The sequence below is a fragment of the Pithys albifrons genome, chromosome 6 (assembly GCF_047495875.1).
Source record: "Pithys albifrons albifrons isolate INPA30051 chromosome 6, PitAlb_v1, whole genome shotgun sequence".
NCBI classification, from domain to species: Eukaryota; Metazoa; Chordata; class Aves; order Passeriformes; family Thamnophilidae; genus Pithys; species Pithys albifrons.
The window spans coordinates 62,954,690-62,976,614 of record NC_092463.1 but is presented as its reverse complement, the minus strand read 5'-3'; the positions used below and the strand labels follow the sequence as shown (position 1 = coordinate 62,976,614).

The 21,925-nt window shown below is 40.4% G+C and overlaps 1 protein-coding gene across 2 annotated transcripts in view; it reads left to right on the top strand.

The window, feature by feature from the left end:
• The window catches only part of ANO1 (anoctamin 1), an 83,254-nt gene extending 62,766 nt beyond the window's left edge, over positions 1–20,488 (top strand). The window contains exons 14-27 of one of the 2 annotated variants that reach the window (XM_071559251.1): positions 193–204; positions 1,042–1,113; positions 2,849–2,926; positions 4,062–4,136; positions 5,701–5,902; positions 6,756–6,867; positions 7,023–7,080; positions 7,194–7,294; positions 7,873–8,018; positions 8,721–8,873; positions 10,582–10,634; positions 15,282–15,466; positions 16,965–17,070; positions 17,983–20,488. In XM_071559251.1, the coding sequence (XP_071415352.1) occupies positions 193–204; positions 1,042–1,113; positions 2,849–2,926; positions 4,062–4,136; positions 5,701–5,902; positions 6,756–6,867; positions 7,023–7,080; positions 7,194–7,294; positions 7,873–8,018; positions 8,721–8,873; positions 10,582–10,634; positions 15,282–15,466; positions 16,965–17,070; positions 17,983–18,243 (1,614 nt within the window). In that variant the 3' untranslated portion in view covers positions 18,244–20,488. The remainder of the gene's footprint in view (positions 1–192; positions 205–1,041; positions 1,114–2,848; positions 2,927–4,061; positions 4,137–5,700; positions 5,903–6,755; positions 6,868–7,022; positions 7,081–7,193; positions 7,295–7,872; positions 8,019–8,720; positions 8,874–10,581; positions 10,635–15,281; positions 15,467–16,964; positions 17,071–17,982) is intronic. The other variant, XM_071559250.1, reaches the window with a different exon arrangement.
• Positions 20,489–21,925: the final 1,437 nt, after the last annotated feature.

The window sequence follows — 21,925 nt, the reverse complement described above, 5'->3', positions numbered from 1 at the left end:
CATACAATACTTACAGTGATGTTAAGAAATGTAGAACCCGAGTAGACTGATTTTGGCCATCCACTGTACCTATGTTTTATGTAGTTTTAAAAGTATAAGTCCAGTATGATCTGCAACAGTTCAGTAATCAAGTTTTTGCTTATTTGTGTTTTTTTTTCTTGTTTTTCGTGGGGTTTTTCTGGTTTCCTGAAGGAGGCAGTCAAGGTTTGGAAAACATTTTTTTAATTGCTCCTACCTTTTTTATTCCATGCCTACTGATGAATGCCATCTTTTGATCTCCATTTCTCCTTTTTTGAGCATCAGATTTTCTTTAGATCTCCCACTGGTTGCTTTGCCTTTACATCCTCCCCCTCTCCACTTGTTCAGACTTTTTTCAGCTCTGTTCCATTTCTCATCCAATGCATAATTTTGAATTCTGCCTCTTCTATGAATGCATAATTATCGTGAATTCTCAATCCACAAATCTTTCTGAATCTTTTGGCTGTCTCTTACTTCCAAGTGTTTCCTACACCTTTTCCTTCAATGCACATGGAGAATCTGTGGGTGCTGTCCAAGACAGAATTAGGGGAACACCCCCCTACCTTGACAATTTTCTGGGATCCCAAAGCCAAATATTTTGCAAACTTACAGCAGAAAATTGTTTCCCTCATGAGCTGAGGGTCATTGAAATTAAAGTTAATGGTATTTATTTTTTATCAAAAATATAGGTAATTAAATCCAAGCATCATGTCACCTGGTATGAGCTTTGCTGTCTGCAGGTTGGGCTGCATGTCTCGTATTAAATTTAATCTATGTAACATTGCACATGGGTGTCCAGATCATTCTGGAGTTGCTGCTGTAGAACTGTGGATGATATGGAATTTAATATTTCTTTATTTACAGTCAGCTGCTCAGTTGACATGAATGACATATCAACCAAATTAGTATTCAATTAGAAAACTCAGAAATTAATTATCAGGAAGTCGACCTGCAAATAGTCCATCTGTACCTGATACAGGAAATTAGTAATTTGTTTGTTATTAAATGTGACTTCTTTCACAGGATCATCCAAGAGCAGAATACGAAGCCAAAGTTTTAGAAAAATCCCTGAGGAAAGAACACAAACAGAAAGAGGTATGGTAAAAATATTCATTTGTTTCAATCATAAAAGACTTAAAAAGAAGGTCATTAGAGCCACTGACCCAAGACTAAGAAAGAGGGAAAAAATAGAACTGCTGCTAAATTTTGTTTAAATTCCAGGTGTCTTCAGTCCTAGAATACATGGTGTGTGCCAGGGCACAAGACCTGATTAAGTCTAGAAATACCTTTAATAATTAGATTCAGGAGTGTGGCTTAGGGAATTTAACTGAGCCCCATCAAGAAGGTGCTTCTGTTACATTAGTAAACCAGGTTTGAGACAACGCCAACAAACCATCTTATTCTGGGCAGCAAAAGTGCCCCAAGCCTCTCAGAGAGTTTCTTTGCAAATAAAAGCATGAATTAACAGAATTAACAGCCCTTTCCTTGCCGAATTCCAGCTTGGATAATCACTTTCTGCCTTTTAAAAACACAACTTCTGTTTTATTCTGCTGAACATTGAAGTGCTCACTTGTGCTTTTAACTTGCTCTTCCACTGCTGTGAGGAAGGTGCTGCCACTCATCCTGGGCATGGTCAGTGCCCACGAGCAGCTTCCCTGCCCTTTCACTGGAGGCTGTAATTCTTTCCCTGTTATCAGCAGACTGATTGGAAAAAGCTCCTTTTCTCCTCCACATGCTGCTTTCCACCCTACCAGGAGCTACTCCTCCTTAACTGCAAGAATTTAGCCATTTGTATGCTGTGGTTTCAAACAGGGAAGATAAAACTCCAGCATAAGCCAGACCTGTTGGCAAAATTTCTTTTTTTTGTATCTGTTGCCAGTGGAGTCATTCCCTAAACTGGGGTTTTATGACAAACCTATGAAAATACCAACTGGGACAACAACATTTACATAACATGCTCTTTAGGGGCAGCATATGTAGATTGGAGTGGTGTTAAACTAAATTTATACTTATGTACCATTGGGCACCTCCTAAAAGAGGCTACATTGCTGCTCACAATAATCTATAGGATGCTGTAAGTGGTTCAGTGCCTTATGCAACCCCTTCATTGCAGCAAATCAAATCCCTTGCAGAAGGGAAAGAATTTGGGTTGCTGCACTCTTTTAGGCTGGGCAAATGATTTTGAATTCAGACTTTGCTGTATTCTGCTAAAAACCTGTAACCTGTTGTACTTTTGAGTATGTTAAGATTTCAGGTTTTAAATGTGGAAGGACAAATTGGACCATTAATGAATGGTAGTTCTTTGTTATTGGAGTATGAAAGTTGAGCAATTAAGAGGGGGGTTTTTTGGTGGTTTTGGGGATTTTGTTGTTTGGGGTTTTTTAACCAGACTATTTATAAACTTTTTGTCTGTGTTCAATTTGGATGTTACTAATTTGGGAAACATGAGAAAATGAGGGTTTTTTCCTGAAAGACTTGGTAGTTATCTTTGGTTGGGATCTAGTGTGTTAAAGTTCAAATTCAACAGTTGTAAGACAACTTGGAAATCTTATCAAAGGACAAAATATCTAAAGCTACACCAAAATTGCTTAATATTTTTTTCCAAGAGAAGTCCCATCAAAAAAGGGGAAAAAAAAAAAAAAGGAAGGAAAAAAGTTTTGGATGTTCTTTAGGCTTCACAAAAGAAGAGCACAATCCCATATTCAAAAGGGAATATCCTTGTGCTCAAGTGCTGTGTCAGCTGAGTCAGGAGAGAGTGTGCAATGAATTGAGCAGTGCTGTGTAATGTGATTTTGCCCGACCCTCTCTTGTTTCCTTTGACTGCCATCAGAAGCACCGATATTTTCCAGAAGAGACAGCAAACAAATGGAGACAAAGAGTTAAGACAGTCATGGCTGGGGTGAAATTGGTTCTTTTTATTCAAACTTATGAAGAAACTCAAATTATGAGTAATTATGGAAGACACAAATCAATTTGTTTTTTGGCTGTTGAATCTTTGTTTAATATTCACATTCAGTTCTGAGTTTCTTCCCCTTCCTCCCCTTGTTCCTTCAGCACTTTTTGGGACACTTTTCCATGCCCTGGGATTGGCACTGCATGGCTAATCTTAGATATCCCATCCTGGACTGACTTTGTTTTGCAGTGGAGCATGGGCCATGTGTTGAGAGAGCTGCTTGCACTTCCCTGAGACAACATGCATGTCATAAAACCAGAATTTGAGCAAAATATTCATTACAATTGTGTGCATCATGTTCTGTGTGATGTTCCTTTTGCTGTTTATTTTCCGGTGTTTCAAAACAATTCCAGGCATCAAAGTCTGGGAAGGGCTCTAGGTGAATTTTTCATGGCCAAATTCAGGCAGTGGATGGTTGTCTGGACTCAGGGGATTCTATAAATATTTATTCTACACAGAATCTCAGAATGGTTTGGGTTGGAAGGGACCTTTAACACCATCTCATTCCAACCCTCCTGCCATGGGCTTCTTATCTCCTGTTGGTGTGATCCAATGAGTACCAAGGGGATAGCTGAAAATCACTCATGTCCAAGGAATTTAAAGTCTTACCCCACACCAAAACAAGATCTTCCCTGTCAACTCTGCATTCACCTTGGAGTTACTCCATACCATACTTAAATCTATATTTCAAGTGAGCCAGTTATACGAAGCTGCAAACATTAACTTGGGAGAGGCAAAAGGAGGAGAAGAATTTTTCTAGGGAAAGCAAAAGAAAATATTTAAGAGTAAAAGAGACCTTCCTTCATGGTTTCTGACAGCCTATTTGCATGTTTCCTTCCAAATGTATACAGAAAAATCTGGTTTATTTATACTCCCAGTGCAAGCCCTTGACCAGTTTGAACCTGGAGATGGAGTAAACAATTTGCCTGTGTGGAACTGTAGCTGTAAACGCCTTGTCTGCATCTCCTGCCGGGTTGTGGTTTGCAGCCTTTTCTTCCCCCTCTCTGTTTATGTCCCACGTGCAAAAATCACGTGCTCTTTCTTGATTAAATGTGCTTTTTTTTTTTCTCCCCCCCCAAAAAAATTTTAGACAGATAAAGAAAAGCTGACATGGAAGGACCGTTTTCCAGCCTATTTAACCAATTTTGTTGGCATCATCTTCATGGTAAGCATCACCTGAAATTTTTGTTACTGAGTCTGTGTATAGAAGAGAAGTGATGGAAACATCAGTGAAACTTTGGCAGATGGATGTTGTTCATGGTGACTTTTTCCCAGGGAAAAAAATTCAAGGATTTTATTGTTTTATAATCTAAAATCAGTTCAAGAGCTTGAATTTCTGCTGTCTCTTTCTGGTAAGGAAATAAGAATCCTAAATTAGGATAGAAGCACAGGAATAGAAATTCCCACCATCATTGATAGGAAAAAGCATAAAAAGTACAAAGAGCCCTCTCAGAAATTGCTCATTTTTATAACCAAACTCTTTGAAAGAAATGATGTTGCCAATTGCAGTCATGATTGCAGGATTTTTAATAGATCAATCAAATTTGGATTTATACCATCCAAGAGAATTGCAAAAAGAGCACTTAATTCAAGGAAAAGGTAAAATAATTATGAGAACAGCCTTCTTCCATTTGCTGATAAAGCATCAGCATTTAAAACAAATGTTGACAGAAATAATAATAAATCAAGATTTGGAACAGATTGGCAGGCAGATAAAAAAAAAGCTTAAGCCCTTTCCAAAAGTAGAATTCTCCAGACTAATTGAATTCATTTGGGGTTTTTTGGGGATAGGGATTTTGGTTTGGGGTTGTTTTTTTAATGTTTGTGTTTTCAGAGAGTGGAAATGCCACAAATCCAAATGTTCTCAGCTGTTAAGACCCACATTTTAAAATTATTCTGCTATTTAAACAATGAGAAATTGAGTAAGATTTTACTTAGCCAGGAAGTGGGTTGGTTTAATCAGATTTAATTTCAGTCTGTGATTATGACAACAGAACAAGCCTGAGTAAGGGATTTCAAGGCTTGTGTTCGAGTTAAGCTGAAATCCTTTTATTTGTTTCAGGCATGACTTTTTTATATATAATGGAGGAAATACCATGTGTATGTGCTGTTGGTGTCAGGGCTGAAAGCAAACCACTAATACTTTTAATATCAATATTTATATTAATTAGTAATACATAGTATTTTGGTATTTAGTGTTTAGTTATTAGTAATATATAAAATTTTTACCACTGCTAAGCAAGGTGCTGTTGGTGCCAGGATGGAAAACAAGCCCATTAATACTTTTAAATTAGTAGTTATAATTAGTACTAGATAATATTTTAGTATTTAGTGTTCAGTATTCAGCTAACAGTAATGTGTAACTTTTTTAATAGTAGTAAGCAAGATGCTGTTAGTGTTGGTATTAGTTAGTGTTAGTATTTATATTTATAATTTATATTTATATTTGCTATTTAGCATTCAGTATTAAACTATTAGTAACACATACTTTTTTTTAATACTACTAAGCAATTAGTTCACATAGAGGTGCCTTTAACAAAAAGCCTTTTGTGTGTGACTGAGGCATCATCATATCATTTTTTCCATGTGATTTTCAAGTTCCTCATCACAGAGAATCTTTTCCCACAGCTCTTCAGAGGGACCTTCATGCAGGATGGTGTGGCCCAGAGGTGCCATGGCTGAGGTTTTTAGTTGGGTCTCACCCCAGGTGGGGCTGTTCTTCCCTGCAGGTTGGGCTGACCTTCGCCATTGTGTTCGGAGTCATCATCTACAGGATCTCCACGGCCGCCGCCTTGGCCATCAGCTCCACGCCCTCGGGGAGGTCCAGTGTCCGCGTCACCGTCACTGCCACTGCTGTCATCATCAACCTGGTGGTCATCATCATCCTGGACGAGGTCTACGGCTGCATCGCCCGGTGGCTGACGCAGATCGGTGGGTTTAAACCTGCAACCAGGACTTGCTAGAACGGGTCTAAATTAGGAGTACCCAAGATTGACTTTGGTGGGTTTGAACCTGTGACTGGGAATTGCTGGGATGGGTCGAAGTTGGGAGGACCCAAGACAGACTTGAGTGGGTTTGAACCCATGACTGGGACTTGCTAGAACGGGTCTAAATCAGGAGGACCCAAGATTGACTTCAAAGGCATGAGCAAATCCCGGGAATTCGAATGTGTGCCTAAAATTCTAACCAACTGCTTTGAAATATTTGTTTTTAAAGGTTCTCTTTTCAGCAGTGATAATGCTAATCACTAATCCATCTGTGGGTGATACAGCAGAAATTCCCCTATCCCACAATTACTCCTTCTGTTTCCTGCCATTTTTTAATTCACTCGAGATATGTCCAAAAATGCAGAACTAAGTGCTAAAAATAGTTTTTGAATCATTTCCCAAAAGCATCAGTAGAAAAAGGGTTCAGAAATCTCTTCAGGTAAGTTTTGGTCCATCTGCAAATGATTGTCATGAAGGTCAGCCAGATGTGGAATGGAATTGGAATTATTGTTGTAATGTGTCTGGATGGTGGGATCCTCAGCAGATTGACCACTGACCTCAATGAGACCATATTCCTTTCATATAGAGAGATAAATATATATAGATAAATATATATATATATATATATATATATATATATATATATATATATATATATATATATATAATACTACACATATAAACCTCTTTGTTTAAAAGATGACTGATGCTTTCCAAACTCCACATTCATAAGGTCTTGGAATATTCCAGGTAGGATAATTCCTTAATGATTCTTATCCATGTCACATGGGTTCCAGAGGTGCCAAAAACTGACAAGAACTTCGAAGAGAGGCTGATTTTCAAGGCTTTCCTGCTGAAGTTTGTCAACGCCTACACCCCAATTTTCTACGTCGCCTTCTTCAAAGGCAGGTGAGAAACACCAAGGGCTGTTTGGGGTTTCAGCTTGGTGGAGCCCTTCTTAGTCCTTCTCCAAGGCATAGAGTATGGCAGAAATTGCATCAGGAATCAAATATTGGAAGTACAAAATACACTTGACATTCGTAACTCTGAGCATTGTGCCCCAGGTTTGTTGGACGTCCAGGTGACTACGTCTACATTTTCCATTCTTTCCGGATGGAAGAGGTAATTCCATTCCCATCCTGTGTGTGATTCCCTTTGGGTGGGAGCACCCTGTGCCCCTGCCCCAGGGGTGCAGCAGCTGTTCTGACTGACCTCTCCTGTGTCACCCACCCTAGTGTGCTCCAGGGGGTTGCCTGATGGAGTTGTGTATCCAGCTCAGTATTATCATGTTGGGCAAGCAGCTGATTCAGAACAATTTATTTGAGATTGGCATCCCGTAAGTAGCAACTTTTGTTCCCTGTGGTTTTTTAAAGGGGTGTTTTTCCATGCAACCCACTGTGTATCCCCTGCCCCAGATGTGAATGTAGTTCATGGACTATGTGCAAAGTATTTGCAGCAGGAGGAGCTGAGGAGGCTCCAGGGCCAAGCTGGATGACCAGCAACCTGGTCTAGTGGAAGGTGTCCCTGCCCATGGCAGGGGGTTGGAACAAGATGATCTTTATGGTCCCTTCCAACTCAAGCCATTCTGGGATTCCATGATTCCATGACTGGGAATGGCTGCATTCTCACATAACTGCATTTTGGAAAGTGCTGGGCAATTTATTTCTATCCTACTGGTTAACAAGAGGTGTAATGGTGACCAAGTGATTCAATTATAACCATATTTAACACCTAATCCCTTTGATATATACTTTTATAATACATACCTAATATATATACCAAATGTACTTTCATTGTGGCTCTTGCACAGTTTCTATGACAAAAGGTGCAGGGCTTATTGTGTCTGTTAATGTAAAATAGCTGAGAAATGAGTCCAGAATGGAATGCTGACTTTATCACTTCCATTCCCCTCAGGAAAATGAAGAAATTATTCCGATACTTGAAATTAAAGCGTCGGCGTTCCTTAGACCATGAAGAGCACATGAAAAAAAAACAACGTTATGAAGTGGACTATAACCTGGAGCCTTTTGCTGGCCTTACCCCTGAGTACATGGAAATGAGTGAGTGAGGTGGAAAGAAGGCACTTCAAGCCATAATTATTCTGATTAATTGGGATGGAGAGCTGAGCTTTTTCAACTGTAGATTCAGTGGGCAGTGGATATGAGGATAACTTAATTATTAATGTGTACAGTCTTGGACTGTAGCAGGTTTCAGCCAACTCTGGCTGCCTGGGGGCTGAACTGTGCTCTCTGCTGTTCACAAGCACTTTATTTTAGATATTTTCTTTCAAGCCATGTGACATGTCACCATCAAGTTTCAAATGCAAATGATTAAGTGGCATATGCTTGAGATTGTGAGGCATATTTTATCATCAAGTTGCACCCTACACTGGAAATGATTAAGATTTGATAATTTCCACACCACATTCTTTCTTTCTTTCTGAAATCTGGACTACGTCTTCCAAGAGAGATATGTATCTCTAAGCCAGGTTGTACTCAGCAGGTCACATCTCATTATAAAAAAATAAAAGTATTACATTGAATGAGACAAATTAGAATACTCACTGACCTTGATGTTCAGAGTACTTGAAACAGATGGAAATTCAATGCTACAAACTACAAGGTCATGCTGTCAGTTCCTAAAAATAAGAAAAAATGCAGTTACTGAAAGCAGCATTTGGAAGCAACAGAGGAAGAAGATGAAGCACTGGCATTTGGTAAATACTGGCCACAGCCACTGAAAGGGTCTGTTTTTCTTTCCAGTTATCCAGTTTGGGTTTGTCACTTTGTTTGTTGCATCCTTCCCGCTGGCACCTTTGTTTGCTTTATTGAACAACATCATTGAAATCCGCCTGGATGCCAAGAAGTTTGTTACTGAGCTGAGGAGACCAGTAGCAGTGAGAGCCAAGGATATAGGTAAGTGCATATTGCTATTGTAGCCCTGTTTGTTTATTCCTGGATTGATGGCAGGATGTTATTGTGCTGAGTTAGTTGCAATAACAGGAGGATATTTATAGGAAAATTCAAAACATTAGGCTGTGGCTGAACTGTGAACTGCTGTAATTTATCAAGGCTTTGCTTTTAAAATAGGAACACCAGTGTTTTAAATTCAGATTAATATTTTATTAAGTAAACATTATCACTTTTTAAATCAGAATGATCAATGCAGTAGCAAAATACCTCACACGGTTCTGCACTACAACAGTCCTTCCTGGCAACGCAGTTTTCTTGCAGAAGCAAAAATTTCTGCTTTTAATAACTCAGGGCTGGCCTCAGAAATACCCTTGGGAATGAGAGGAGACTCCAAAGGCTATGGGTAAATGTATCCCTTTGTCCCTACTCAGCAAGAACATTGAAAGGGTGAAAGCTGCAGTGACTGTAGCTGGAACTGTGCTCTGTGGGTGTATGAGGATGTTGGTCACTTATGACTAAAAAGGTCATTAAAATGAAAATATATTGAAAAAATAATTGTCCTTATTACAGAGCCAGCCAGCAAGAGCAGAGTTTATGCTCTGTCACTAAACTCAGTGTTCATTCTCCTGTTGTGCAGACAGTTTGTCTTGGGGCTCATCCCTTGCCTTAGGATCACCCTGGACTTGAGGAACATCAAGTCCTGGCCTTTGTTGTGTCCTGGCCTTTGCCATAACTTTGCTTTGAGGGTGGTTTTTTGTGGCCGCCTGATTTGATGCTGCTGACTGAGATTGCTGGTGGAGATGGTTGGAAGGGTGGGGTTTGTTTTGTGGTTGTGGTGGGATTTTGATTTTCAGAAGGTGTTAATTTGCAATTCATTGCAATTCAATCACAGTCTTGTGGGTGGAAGAACCTCACTTCTTTTAGAGCATCCTAAGGTTAGTCAAACCAGACAAGGTTTTTAGTGCAGAGATCATCAGAATCAGAAGAGGAACAGGCTCCCACTGCCTTAGGCACAAACCACAGAGTTCTGTCCCTGTAATATCTTCAGAGAAGCCGTTCCATGAGGGATGGAGCCTGGAGATGGGAAAGGGGCAGAGCTGGGGGACTTCATTCCACACCCTCAGACTGAATCCAGAGGGGCTGAACCTGAGCCACTGTGGCGTTTACATTATGTATGCACAGAGCCCATGATAAGGAAATCTGTCCCTGGGTGGTTTCCAGATGCAAATGGAAAAAAATCCCATCAAGTGGCTCCATTGGAGCATTACTTTCACAAAACTGCTGTAGGATCAGCAGTGATGAGGAGGTATAGAAACAGATTCAAGTAGATCCTTAAAGCTGACAGACCAGTATATACTGCATCATGTGTGTGGAGGTTGCAGCTCCCTATCCGTATCCTTCTTACTCTCCTCAAAAATTGGAAAATTTTAAATGAAATTTCATTGTGTTTTTCTTTTCCACCTGTGCCAGCATTCCTTTCTCTCACACTTGCTTTCCTCTTCCTCAAAGAAGCTTTTAGCTTAAAACCTCAAAAAACCCTTTTAGAATACAGAGTTGGGCTCCCTTTGCTTACATATCATTAAATTATATCTTATAATTTGTACATTTTAAATTTAAAATCTAACTCTAGTTATAGCACTGTTAACTGAAAATGTAATTTATGTAATTCTAAGGACTAAAACAGAACTTACATGCTTGTCTCCTTCCTTAGGAATCTGGTATAATATCCTTAGAGGTATTGGAAAGCTTGCTGTCATTATAAACGTAAGTAAATCAGCATGAACAATATCTGAATTCAACAAGCTGGCTTTTCCATTCTGCTCCATTAGTTTTATTTCAGCATAAATCCCTTAAATCAAGTGGAAGTATATGATTTAGAAATTTTTGGAACTACTAGAGAATCAGTTGCAGTGTTTCTTTTAAAGTTGTGAGAGTAGTAGCAGTAATATAAAATAGCAACTAGTCATTGCAGCTTTTTCTTTCCAGAATGTTTTCATAAAGCAGTTTTGCCCTTCAAACAATTATTACCACAGCTGCTTACTTTTGCTCTTTTGAAATACTTTCACTAAGATGATGTACTTTTTAATTTCAGTGCTATTTTGGGTCTGGTAGTCAAGCGAGTGAGAATCAGTTCAGCTTCTCAGAGCACAGTGTCCGTCCATGGAAAATCAGCCCTTGATCTGCATTGCTCCCACTCAGAAAATCCTGAAAACACTTTGATTTCAACATTTGTCACATGAAAGGGAGAAGGGAGACAGAAATACAAAGATTTCTAGTCTTAACTGTATTAACTGGCGGCCAGTCACCAGTGGTGTTCCCCAGGGGTCTGTGTTGGGTCCAGTCCTGTTTAACATCTTTACTGATGATTCAGATGAGGGGATTGAGTCCATCAGCAGAAAATTTGCTGATGACACCAAGTTGGGAGGGAGTGTCGACCTGCTGGAAGGCAGGAGGGCTCTGCAGAGGGATCTGGAGAGACTGGAGAGATGGGCTGAGTCCAATGGGATGAAGTTCAACAAGGCCAAGTGCAGGTCCTGCCCTTTGGCCACACCAATCCCTGCAGCGCTCCAGGCTGGGCACAGAGTGGCTGGAGAGCAGCCAGGCAGAGGGACCTGGGGGGACTGAGGGACGGGAAGCTCAACAGGAGCCAACAGTGTGCCCAGGTGGCCAAGAAGGCCAATGGGATCCTGGCCTGGATCAAAACCAGTGTGGCCAGCAGGCCCAGGGCAGTGACCCTTCCCCTGGACTCTGTGTTGGGGAGGCCACACCTTGAGTGTTGTGTTCAGTTCTGGGCCCCTCAGTTCAGAAAGGATATTGAGGGGCTGGAGCGGGGCCAGAGAAGAGCAACAAGGCTGGAGAAGGGACTGGAGCACAAGTGCTGTGGGGAGAGGCTGAGGGAGCTGGGGGTGTTCAGCCTGGAGAAGAGGAGGCTCAGAGGTGACCTCAGCACTGACTGGAACTCCCTGAAGGGAAGTTCTGGCCAGGTGGGGGTTGGTCTCTTCTCCCAGGCACTCAGCAATAGGACAAGGGGGCACAGCTCAAGCTCTGCCAGGGGAAATTTAAGTTGGATAACAGAAAAGAATTCTTTCCAGAGAGAGTGCTCAGGCATTGGAATGGGCTGCCCAGAGAGGGGATGGATTCACCATCCCTGGAGGTTTTTAAATGCAGATTGGACGTGGCACTGAGTGCCATGATCTGGTAAAGGGACTGGAGTTGGACCAAGGGTTGGACTCGATGATCTTGGAGGTCTTTTCCAACCCAATCGATTCTATGATTCTGTGATTCTATGAATTAAAGGTTATTAGCTATAAGCACTCCCAGACAATCAGATCTTTAGGTACCCCAACACTGTCTGCCAACTACCGGACAGCCCTCAAGTTGGAAGGGGTTCTGACCTCTGATATGAAGCTACACTTCAGCCAGGGAGAAAAATTAGCAATAAGCGCCTCCAGAACAATTAGAGCCTTATGAACTCAGCACTGACTGCCAAACTGGGACAGAACACAGGCTGGAAGGTTTTCTAACCCCTGATATGTGGACCACACTTAAGCCAGGGAGAAAATTATTAGCAAGAAGCGCTTCTAGACAATCAGAGCCTTATGTTCCCCAACACTGTCTGTCTTTTAACTGACAGCCCGCAGGTTAGAAGGTTTTCTGACTTCTAATATGAAGCCACACTTAAGCCAAAAAAGAACTTTTCTCACAGCAGCTCCCGAAATAACATTTATTAATACAAATATGTGACAGTTATTGTGGGTTCTGCTTTGCCGGTGATAACGTTCAGCTGCAAGATTGTATTTAATTGTTAATAAAAGACCCCAAAAGAAACCAGCACAAACACATTCTACAGAGACAAACACACTGAACTCAAGTTACAATACAGCAATGTATGTCATTTTCATAACAGACAGAAACCAGCAACAAAGAACTACTAACTAAAACACAGCCACCTAAAGCATTTATCCAGACACTCTATCAATAACATAGGACAATGAAATATCTTGCACACCACTCTCTCAGTGACACAAAAGGGAAGAGCAGAGCTGCTTCTTATATTGAAAAAACACATGTTGAAAAAATAAACTGCACCTTGAAAGTAAAGCAAGTTACTGTAGTTGCAAAACAGAGATGGTCTTATAAAGTAAGAATAGCAAAAAGCAATAACCAATATAAAGTAGCAAAGTATGAAGCAAGTTAAAGTAAGAATCAAAGTAAGAAAGGAAGAAAGTGAATTTAAGAAAATCAAGTTAGAAAAAAATAGAAAGCACATGGTCTCATCCTCTTACATTGTTTCAGGAGGAGGAGAAGGCAGGACAAGTTGCAGCAGTTAACCCTCACAGAGGCTGGCATTTTTTCCTCTCCCACTCCTCTCTGCTGGAGTTTAAACTCCAAACACTTTTTATACCTTTTTTTTTCTTCATGTGGTTTTGTGACCAATAGTCAATGTATTGGGAGGGGGTGATGGTGAAGCAGATGCCTGAGGGGAGGTGGCTCCTTTGAGCAGTCATAGAAGATATCGCAAAGGGGAGGCATGTCATTCCTTAAACAACACTCCACCCTCTGGTACTCTTATCAGTTTGAAAGCCTTTGTCCTCCAGAGGCTGAGGTGAATTCCTCAGCCCATCAGGCCTTATCAGGGGCCATCACACCACAACATCAAAGTATAAATCCCAGCCCTTAGGAAAATTTAGCACACCTTAATATATTAATGTATATGCTTATCTGCTATTCTGTTGGAATAGACATCCACAATGATCACTCTCCTTGCACCCCCAATGGGGAAACATGAAAACCAAACCAGGGTCTGTGTCGGGCTTGTGGCCACATATCCAGGGATTTTTTGCATTATCCAGACAAGAAATCCCTTCAGTTTTGTTTTCCCCCAGGGGTCTGTTGTGCTATGGCAAGCCCATTCTTTTGGTTATTTGGTATGATGCCTTCATTTTTCTTTATATTTCTCCTCTTCTTTGGAAAAAATTTCTCTGTGTCTTTCTCTTTTCTTCCATGTAGTCTCTCTTTGTCATTTTCCAGTGTTATTTTTTCCTCTTTGATCAATGTACTATTCCTCTTTACCATAAAATAAATAAAACATTTTGTACTGTGTTTGTTCCACATGTACATGAGATTTATGTAATTTCATAATAATGATAAATGAGGAAGGCTAAAGTTATGGAGAACTCAGCCAAATTGGCTCTTGTGCATTTTCTGTATAATATTTTCTAGAAAAAAAGAAAACCATTTCAAATAACCAAATGAAATGCAATTTTTGCCACCACAAAAATAAAACTGGGGTCATCCTTTTATCTTGATGGAGTTAAAACCCACATACAATCAATGGCCCTTTTGGAATGCAGTGAGAGTTTGAAGAGTCATTTCACTGTCAGTTGTTCACAGAACAGAAAAAGTTGGACTTTATGCAATGCAGCAGGGACAGGCTGTGATGGGGCAAGGGGAAGCAGTGCTGTGGTGCTCACATCACCCACAGCCATCTCAGGTGATGCAGAATTACTCCATCTGATATGCTGCAGCTTGGAAGATGTGCTGGTTTAAAGGTAAACCAGCAGAAGAAACAAACCCAACACAAAAGAGATTATAAATCAGAGTTACAATTTAATTAAAAAATATTACAATAAATGCAATGGCACAAAGAGAGATTGGTTTTAACCCACAAAACCCACAAGTATAACCCAACCCTCTGGGGCACAAACACAATGGGCTCTGTTGGCCCCTGTGCTGAGCCCCACATGGTTCCCCTGAGTCCAGAGTAAAAGGAGATGAAAAACCTGTTGGTGCAGATGATGGCACAGTCTGGTTGAGAGTGGTGGGCTCCTCCTGTTGAGGTTTTGGCCCTCCTCTGGATCCAGAGAGGGGTTCCCCAAGTCCCCAAACCCCCAAGATTCTGTCCTCTCAGGGCCAGGTGGGCGCACCCAGTCCCTCCCCCAGGGCAGGGAGTTCCACAATGGGTGATCTGACTCTTTGAGTCAGGGGGATTTTGGAATTGTTGATGGCCCACGAGCAGACATGACCTCTCAGGTGGGTGTGAAGGTGCCAATGACTCTCTGGAGGGGAGTTATCCCAGCTTCTGCCTCACAGGCTTCTTTCACACCCAGCTTGTAGCCTGAGGGGTCAGGTGTGCCCTGGGCAGCTGCTGCAAATGGTGCATTGTTAACAGTTCCTGGGAAATGGGATAGAGGGTTTAGAATACACAGCTTTGGTCACCCCCACACAGTGATAAACTGGTTCCACCTGCTGAACTAAGACAGAAGAGCAAGCAGTAAACAGCTCCATTTTAGGGCCCAGTGGGCTGCAGTCCCCCCCAGGGTTGCACGAGTTGTTTGGGTGATTGATTGAGGGTGTTATTAATTAAGCACTGCCTGGACACGGCGCTCACTCTTTACTCTTGTGGCTTAGGCATTTGTGATCTCATTCACATCCGACTTCATTCCACGCCTCGTGTACCTGTACATGTACAGTGAGAATGGCACCATGCATGGCTTCGTCAACCATACACTGTCCTCTTTTAATGTCAGCGATTTCCAAGCAGGAACAGCTCCAAACGACCCCCTGGACCTTGGCTACGAGGTTCAGATCTGCAGGTACTCTCTTGGATGATAACTAATATTAAGTGTTTTGGAGAATGTGCCAAATTTTTACATCCCATGTGTTTTCAGCTCCTCTTTAGCACCTTGGAAGACTTTTATATCCATTGCCTTGAATACCTTGGCTTACATTTTAAGCAATCACAAAACCTGAATATGAACTACTGCTGCTTTGGGGAAATGGAGATTAGCAATGGATATTAGTTAAATTCACTGGTTTTGTCCATGCAAACAGAAGAATGAGGAAAAAGACATTCCAGGGCAATAAAACAGAAAGATGATTTTCACATATAGTGAAAAGTTACAGAAGCTGACCAGGGGAAAACCCCTTGCCTTTATAATCATATTATTTTCTCTGTATAGAAAACAATATTTATATTTTAATATAAATATATAAAACACATTCATATTTGTATTTATTATATATTTGAACAGTGGGATTTATAAAGGGGAAAATTTGGAATTGAGAGGGAAACTGTGGAATTAAGGAGGGAAATTCAGAACTGAGGGGGGAAATTAAGAATTAAAGGGGAAAATTTGGAATGAAGGGGGAAAATCCAGAATTAAAGGGGAAACTTTGGCCTGGAGGGGGAAAATTTGGAATTACAGGGGAAAATTTGGAATTAAGGGGGAATTAATTGGCTGAAATGACTGCTAAACAGAAGAATCACTCTAAGGTGAAAGAAAAAAACATAACCCAAACCATCAAAATTGATATGTATTACCTTTGCTTGCTTTTCCTTTCTCCTCGTTTCCTTGTGGTAATCTCTGATAACAGGATAAATGAGGTTGGCAAACAGGTTTTAGCACAGAACTAACTGAACAGCAGCGTTAGTGTTGTGGTCTAAAACCAAAATGCCAAGTTTGTTTTCTAATCCCAGCCACTTTCTTCTTCCCATTCCATCAGTTCTTTGGTATTTCAAGGATTTTTAAATCACTTGAAAATATGGAGCCCTAATTCTTTCAAAATATTGACAGGTTCCTGTGGCTTTAAATTTAATGTATTTTTCCTGCTTCTGTTTCTAACAAATTATTGTTGATCAACACATAGATTTTCTGTAAGGTAAAATTCTCTCCTCTCCAAATGGCAGTGATTAGCTGTGATCTTTTGCTAATTGTGTTATACAGGGTAATGTGTTCTATGGGTCTGAGATCAGTATTTTTGTCTTCTAAATTAGTTAGGTAAAAAGACAACATCTGTTTTGCAATCTTAAAAGAAAATAAATCATCTGTGCTGTGTAGTTTATTCTGTCATGCAAAATTGGCATTATTTGTACTAACCAGAGGGCATTAAGATGAAAGACCTTTAATTTTAGTAAAGCTTGAAGGTTATGGGAGACTTTCAGCTGTGTCTTGTTTCTGAGAGGTTCATCACTGTAATAGTGAACTTTTGTTTAGGCAGCTCCATTTATTTTTTGTCTGTGTGACAATATAATTCCTTCTGGTGCTAAAATTTCTGAACAACATCACTGATTTACTGAGTCTTGTTTTGTAGATACAAAGATTATCGAGAACCACCCTGGTCTGAGAACAAATATGACATTTCAAAGGATTTCTGGGCTGTCCTAGCAGCAAGATTAGCCTTTGTGATTGTTTTCCAGGTAGGTTACACTTGGAAATAAGTTATTAGGCCAAAGAAATACCATTTTTCATGATGGTTTTATGGAAAAGCAGAGCCCACCCTCATCCCCCTCTTCATATAACCAACCCAGGCATAGGTGTATCCTCAGTGGAAAAATTCATCCCCTGGGATTCCCTGAACTGGTTTGATGCAGAAGAATTGAATGGCCTTAGAGAGCAGCAAAGCGCAAGGCTGATACTAATTAAGTCCCACAAATTCCTCCCATGGGACATCAGCAATTTCACAGAAGCAGCATCAATTTTATCCAAAATCATTTTTAGAGCTCGCCAAGAAATGAAATTTCCAACATTTCCCAGATGCATCTGAAAAAGAAGGCAATGTCTTGTAATTTGGCCTTAAATTATATTATTCAGTCACAGCAGTGATGCTGGTTATTGTGACACAAGTGTTTTAAGTTTACCTGGTCTGAAACTCTTGTTTCAAGAATTTATTTGGGTTTTTTTTTGATAAAATATGTGTCTTTTTTTGTGAAAGACCTCCCTGTCCTTGAATTGGGGGTTTTAAATCAGAAACATTTAATTGAAATGTGTTGTACCAGCTGTCACCATTGTGATCTTGTGTTTGCTTCTGCCTTCCTGATGCAAAACTCGTGAGCAATTTATCAATGCCAGGATTTCTTTGGATTCCTGAGTGGCTGTGACAGTATTAGTAGATAAATCATGGGGCTCTGTGCCTGATGTTTTTTTTACTTCTAGCATGAACAAGCAGTTGAGGTGAATTTGGTTCAGTACCAGCCTTGTGACCTGCAGTTGATCCCAACTCAAATATTGTCCGTTCTTCATCCTTCCTCCCTGAGTACACCAAAACCTTTTCCCCACAGCCACCCTTTCCTTTGACCTTGCTAACATTTTCTCACAACTTCATTTTGCAGAACTTGGTCATGTTTATGAGTGACTTTGTTGACTGGATTATCCCAGACATTCCCAAGGACATTAGTCAGCAGATCCACAAAGAGAAAGTTCTCATGGTGGAGGTCTTCATGAGAGAAGAGCAAGGGAAGCTGCACATGCTGGAGACATGGAAAGACCAGGACAAGAGGAAAGGTGAAAACTGCAACAATCACAGCCCCAGACTCTCCAGGAGCCACAGTGAGAGCTTGTCATCCTGCCATTCCTATCCTCTGGATGTCTAGAAGAGCAAGGAGCTGAGGATCTTGGGGCATTCCACAGGGGCAGGACTCGAGTCATGGACAACCTGGTGCATGTTGGAGGATGTGCTGCCATTTTGCTCCCATCTCTGTGGGAAATGCCCTTCTTGCAAACATGGAGGACCACATTCTCTTTCTGATAAGGATTTTTTCTTTTCTTTTGCACAAGCAGTTTAATGCAGGGAATTTTTATATTTCATGGTTAAACAACACTTAACATTTGTGTGCATTAATAAATGCAGGTATTTAGTACATCTTGCTAGAGATATTCTCTGAGAATTTGACCTTAGCCTATTCATTAACTAATGAAATAAAGGTAAATTTTAAATAATAATAATAATAATAATTTAAAATTTTTTTGGAAACCCACCTTTGAAGGTCCATGGGGTAACTCGATGCAAAATCAGCTGCAGAGTGGAGAGAAGTCACGTAAAACCTCCCAGGGTGACTGATTTTATCTTTAGCTTTGTGTCTGAACCAAGCAGAGCTCCTGCTGAGCTTTGCTGTCCCACCAGTGGCACTTGTGGCAACCTGCTGTGTGCCCAACACCTTCAGGACGGCCAGAAGAGGGAAGTGGAGAGTCCTTTGGTGCCACTGATGTGGCCAGAGCCACCCTGGTGTCCCCAGGCACGGCTCCCAGCAGCTCCTCCCTCGTGGCCAGGCAGCAGCAGCAGCAGCAGCACAATTTTGGGATGCTCCCAGCAGGTGGATGATAATTTTGGGATGCTCCCAGCAGGTGGATGATCCCAGAGCATTTTGGGAAGGGCCCTGGATTGAGGAGCACATGCAGAGCTCCAGTGGCTCCCACTGCCCTGCTCAGTCCACTGTAGTGCTGAGGAAATTCCCTTTTTCCCATTGTCTTGGCCAGGTTTTTCCCTGTCGCCCTCTGTGCTCTGCAGGAGAAGGGACTCTGCACCCCAATTTCTCTCAGAGATTTTCTACTGTTGAGTGACATTTCCCAGAGTAAACCCCCAATGTGTCCCTCTTAGTGTCTTCAGTGGAAGCTTTGCCTGCACTGGGGCTACAGGACCAGACCTTCAGCTGGTTACAGGACTCTTCTTTTGTCTTAAAATACTCTATCTTTTGTACAAGGAACTTCCTTAAAGTATAAATCTAAAGTCCTTCCTTGCTAGGCCTAGTTAAATCCCATCAGTACAGCTCTTTTTAAGCATAATCCATTTTATTTTGCTTTGTCAACCAATATACTGCATTTCCAAGTAAAATTGGTGCAAGTAACCTAATTTGTTTTATTGCTTTGTCTTCTCCATGGCACTTGCATTACAAATATAAAAATTAAAAAAGGAAAGATTTCTTTAAAGTTTAACTACTGTATGGTTTGTTAAAAAACCAAATGTCAAAAGACTGTTTTCAAGAGAAGTTGGTTATTTCTTTTTTTTTCCATTTCTTTTTTCTTTGCCTAGCTAATTTAAAGATTAATGCTAGAACTTTTTAAAAAATGCCATATTTAGCTTTTGATATATTTATTTGTTTTAAAGTATGTGACAAACTTGATATTTTTTTTCTGTAGTCTGTCCAAAGAAGGTACCAGAAAAGAAATTATGTGGAAGAAAGAAAATGGTATTAACCAAATATTCTTGAAGCTTATTTAAAATATTGATCCAACCAAAGATTTTTATTAATAAAGGGCTTATATTTTGTTAACTCTTGTTTCTGTTGTATTTTGACTTGCAGGAATGTCACTATTTTTAAAAAAATTTGTAACTTCTGAGAGTGTGTTACTGGAGAGCCAAATCCTGCCTGATTTATTCACACCTAAGTGTTACTCCTGGTGGTGAAAGGACTGTGAGTGGGAATAAATCAAGCAGAATTCTGTCCTCACATTTTGCTGAAAACCATTTCTTCCTCTCATTCCTTGGTAGCCCAAAAGGTGCAGAAGAAAACCAAACCTGAACTACCTTTTCTGAAGAGAAATCTTAGGGAACGTCCTTGAAGGGGGATTTAATCTGTAAATACTCACCTGAAAGTATTCCCAGCTTAATACTGACATTCCTGTAAATGGTAGAACTATATCCTCAACACATACGTAGCAGAATTTTTCATTATTTGCTGAAATCATGAAATAGTAACAGTTGCTTATACTTTCTTTTGTACAGTAAATTGTTTGAAATGGAATTTTGTATATAAAAAAATCTGTATTACTACTTAGATATCTATAAAATTCTTTCATGGAATCATTTTTTTAAGAAAAGCAAATATATACTAAATCTGGTTTATTTAGTTTTTTTTTTTCCTTCTTCCTTGAACACTTCTTTGAAATAATCTTGAATATGCAAGAGCTTCTCCTGTGGGACAGGTTCTGTTCCCAGCCCTCCCTGTGCTCTGAGTGTAGACATTTTCCTCACAAAGGTATATCTGAGGTGCTTGGAGATAAGTGACTCCCACCTGAAATCCTTCTGTCTCCAAGAGCACGGAAGGAATTTTTGGCTGGTTTTTATGCCTGCACCATACACAAAATATCAAGTGATGGCTCAGCCTGAGAGCTTTAATTTTCTTCTCATTTAATCTGTGTAACTTGTAGGAGCTTTCACTAAGACATCTGAAATTGGTTTATAATGAGGCAGAATGCTAATTGCTTTGTTCTTTTAAATTGAAAAATGTATTAATTACTAAGAATGGAATTGTAGAAGGAAAGGAAGGAAACTCAGGGATTCCTTGGACTGTGCATTGCTGAGCTCAGCTCTGAAGGAAAGATAAACTGTGGATGCCACATTTTCTCTGCCTTGAGGGACCTTTACAGCCAAAACTGGGCTCAGAACCTGACTTGATAATTGCCATGTTTTCTCCTTCTCCCATTTAACTGTTCTGTTAATTGAACTGTTCATGCAAAGCATGAGGCTTCACACCAGTGGTCCTCCTCTAGCCAGAAAAGTATTAATGCTCTAACTCATGAAATTTAGTCAGGAGGTGGGAATTTTGTTGTGAGAAAGTAAGCACTAGAAGTAGGTAAATCCCAACTCTTTGGGGTTGTCAGTTCTTAAAAACAAAACAGTAAATATGACCTTGTTAGACATAATGCCTTCCAAAAACAGACTTGCACTGTAGTTGTGGTACTTCTGAAAGGGGTTTTTTTTCGTATTTGAGATGAAAGAAGAAACAAGTTTGGGGTTTACCCCTAGCAAATTTGAGGCAGGATTATGCTAATAAGGATTCACTGGAGGAGAGGGGGGGAAATAAAACAGAGAAATAGGGATCTGGAAGTTCCCAAGGAATACCTGAACATGCTTCAGTGGGGCTCACGGGGACCTTATGAGCTGAATGAAAGACAGCAAACCAACTGTTTTATTTGGAAAAACACAGCTGAATTCTGTATTGACGTGCATTCAGCCTGTTGCTGGCCTCCTTCTGCCCCAAAACTCTTAAGCACAAAACACCATTTCCCAGCCCTGCTTTGATCAAGGAAAAAAAAATCCCAAATCCAAGGTCTTAAAGAGGAAAGTCATTACACCAGTTTGCAAATACAGACAGTAGGAAAGATTTTTGCTGGAAGTGGCTCTAGAGATCATTTTTGAGCTGTTACTAAATCACAGTTTGCTTTTTGCCATCCAGTTTGGAGCAAAGACACAATGTCTGGAGGAGGAAATGGTACCCACCCTATTGTGTTGCCACTGTGAGTCTAAATCCCCTGGATTTCCATCTCATTGTGTTC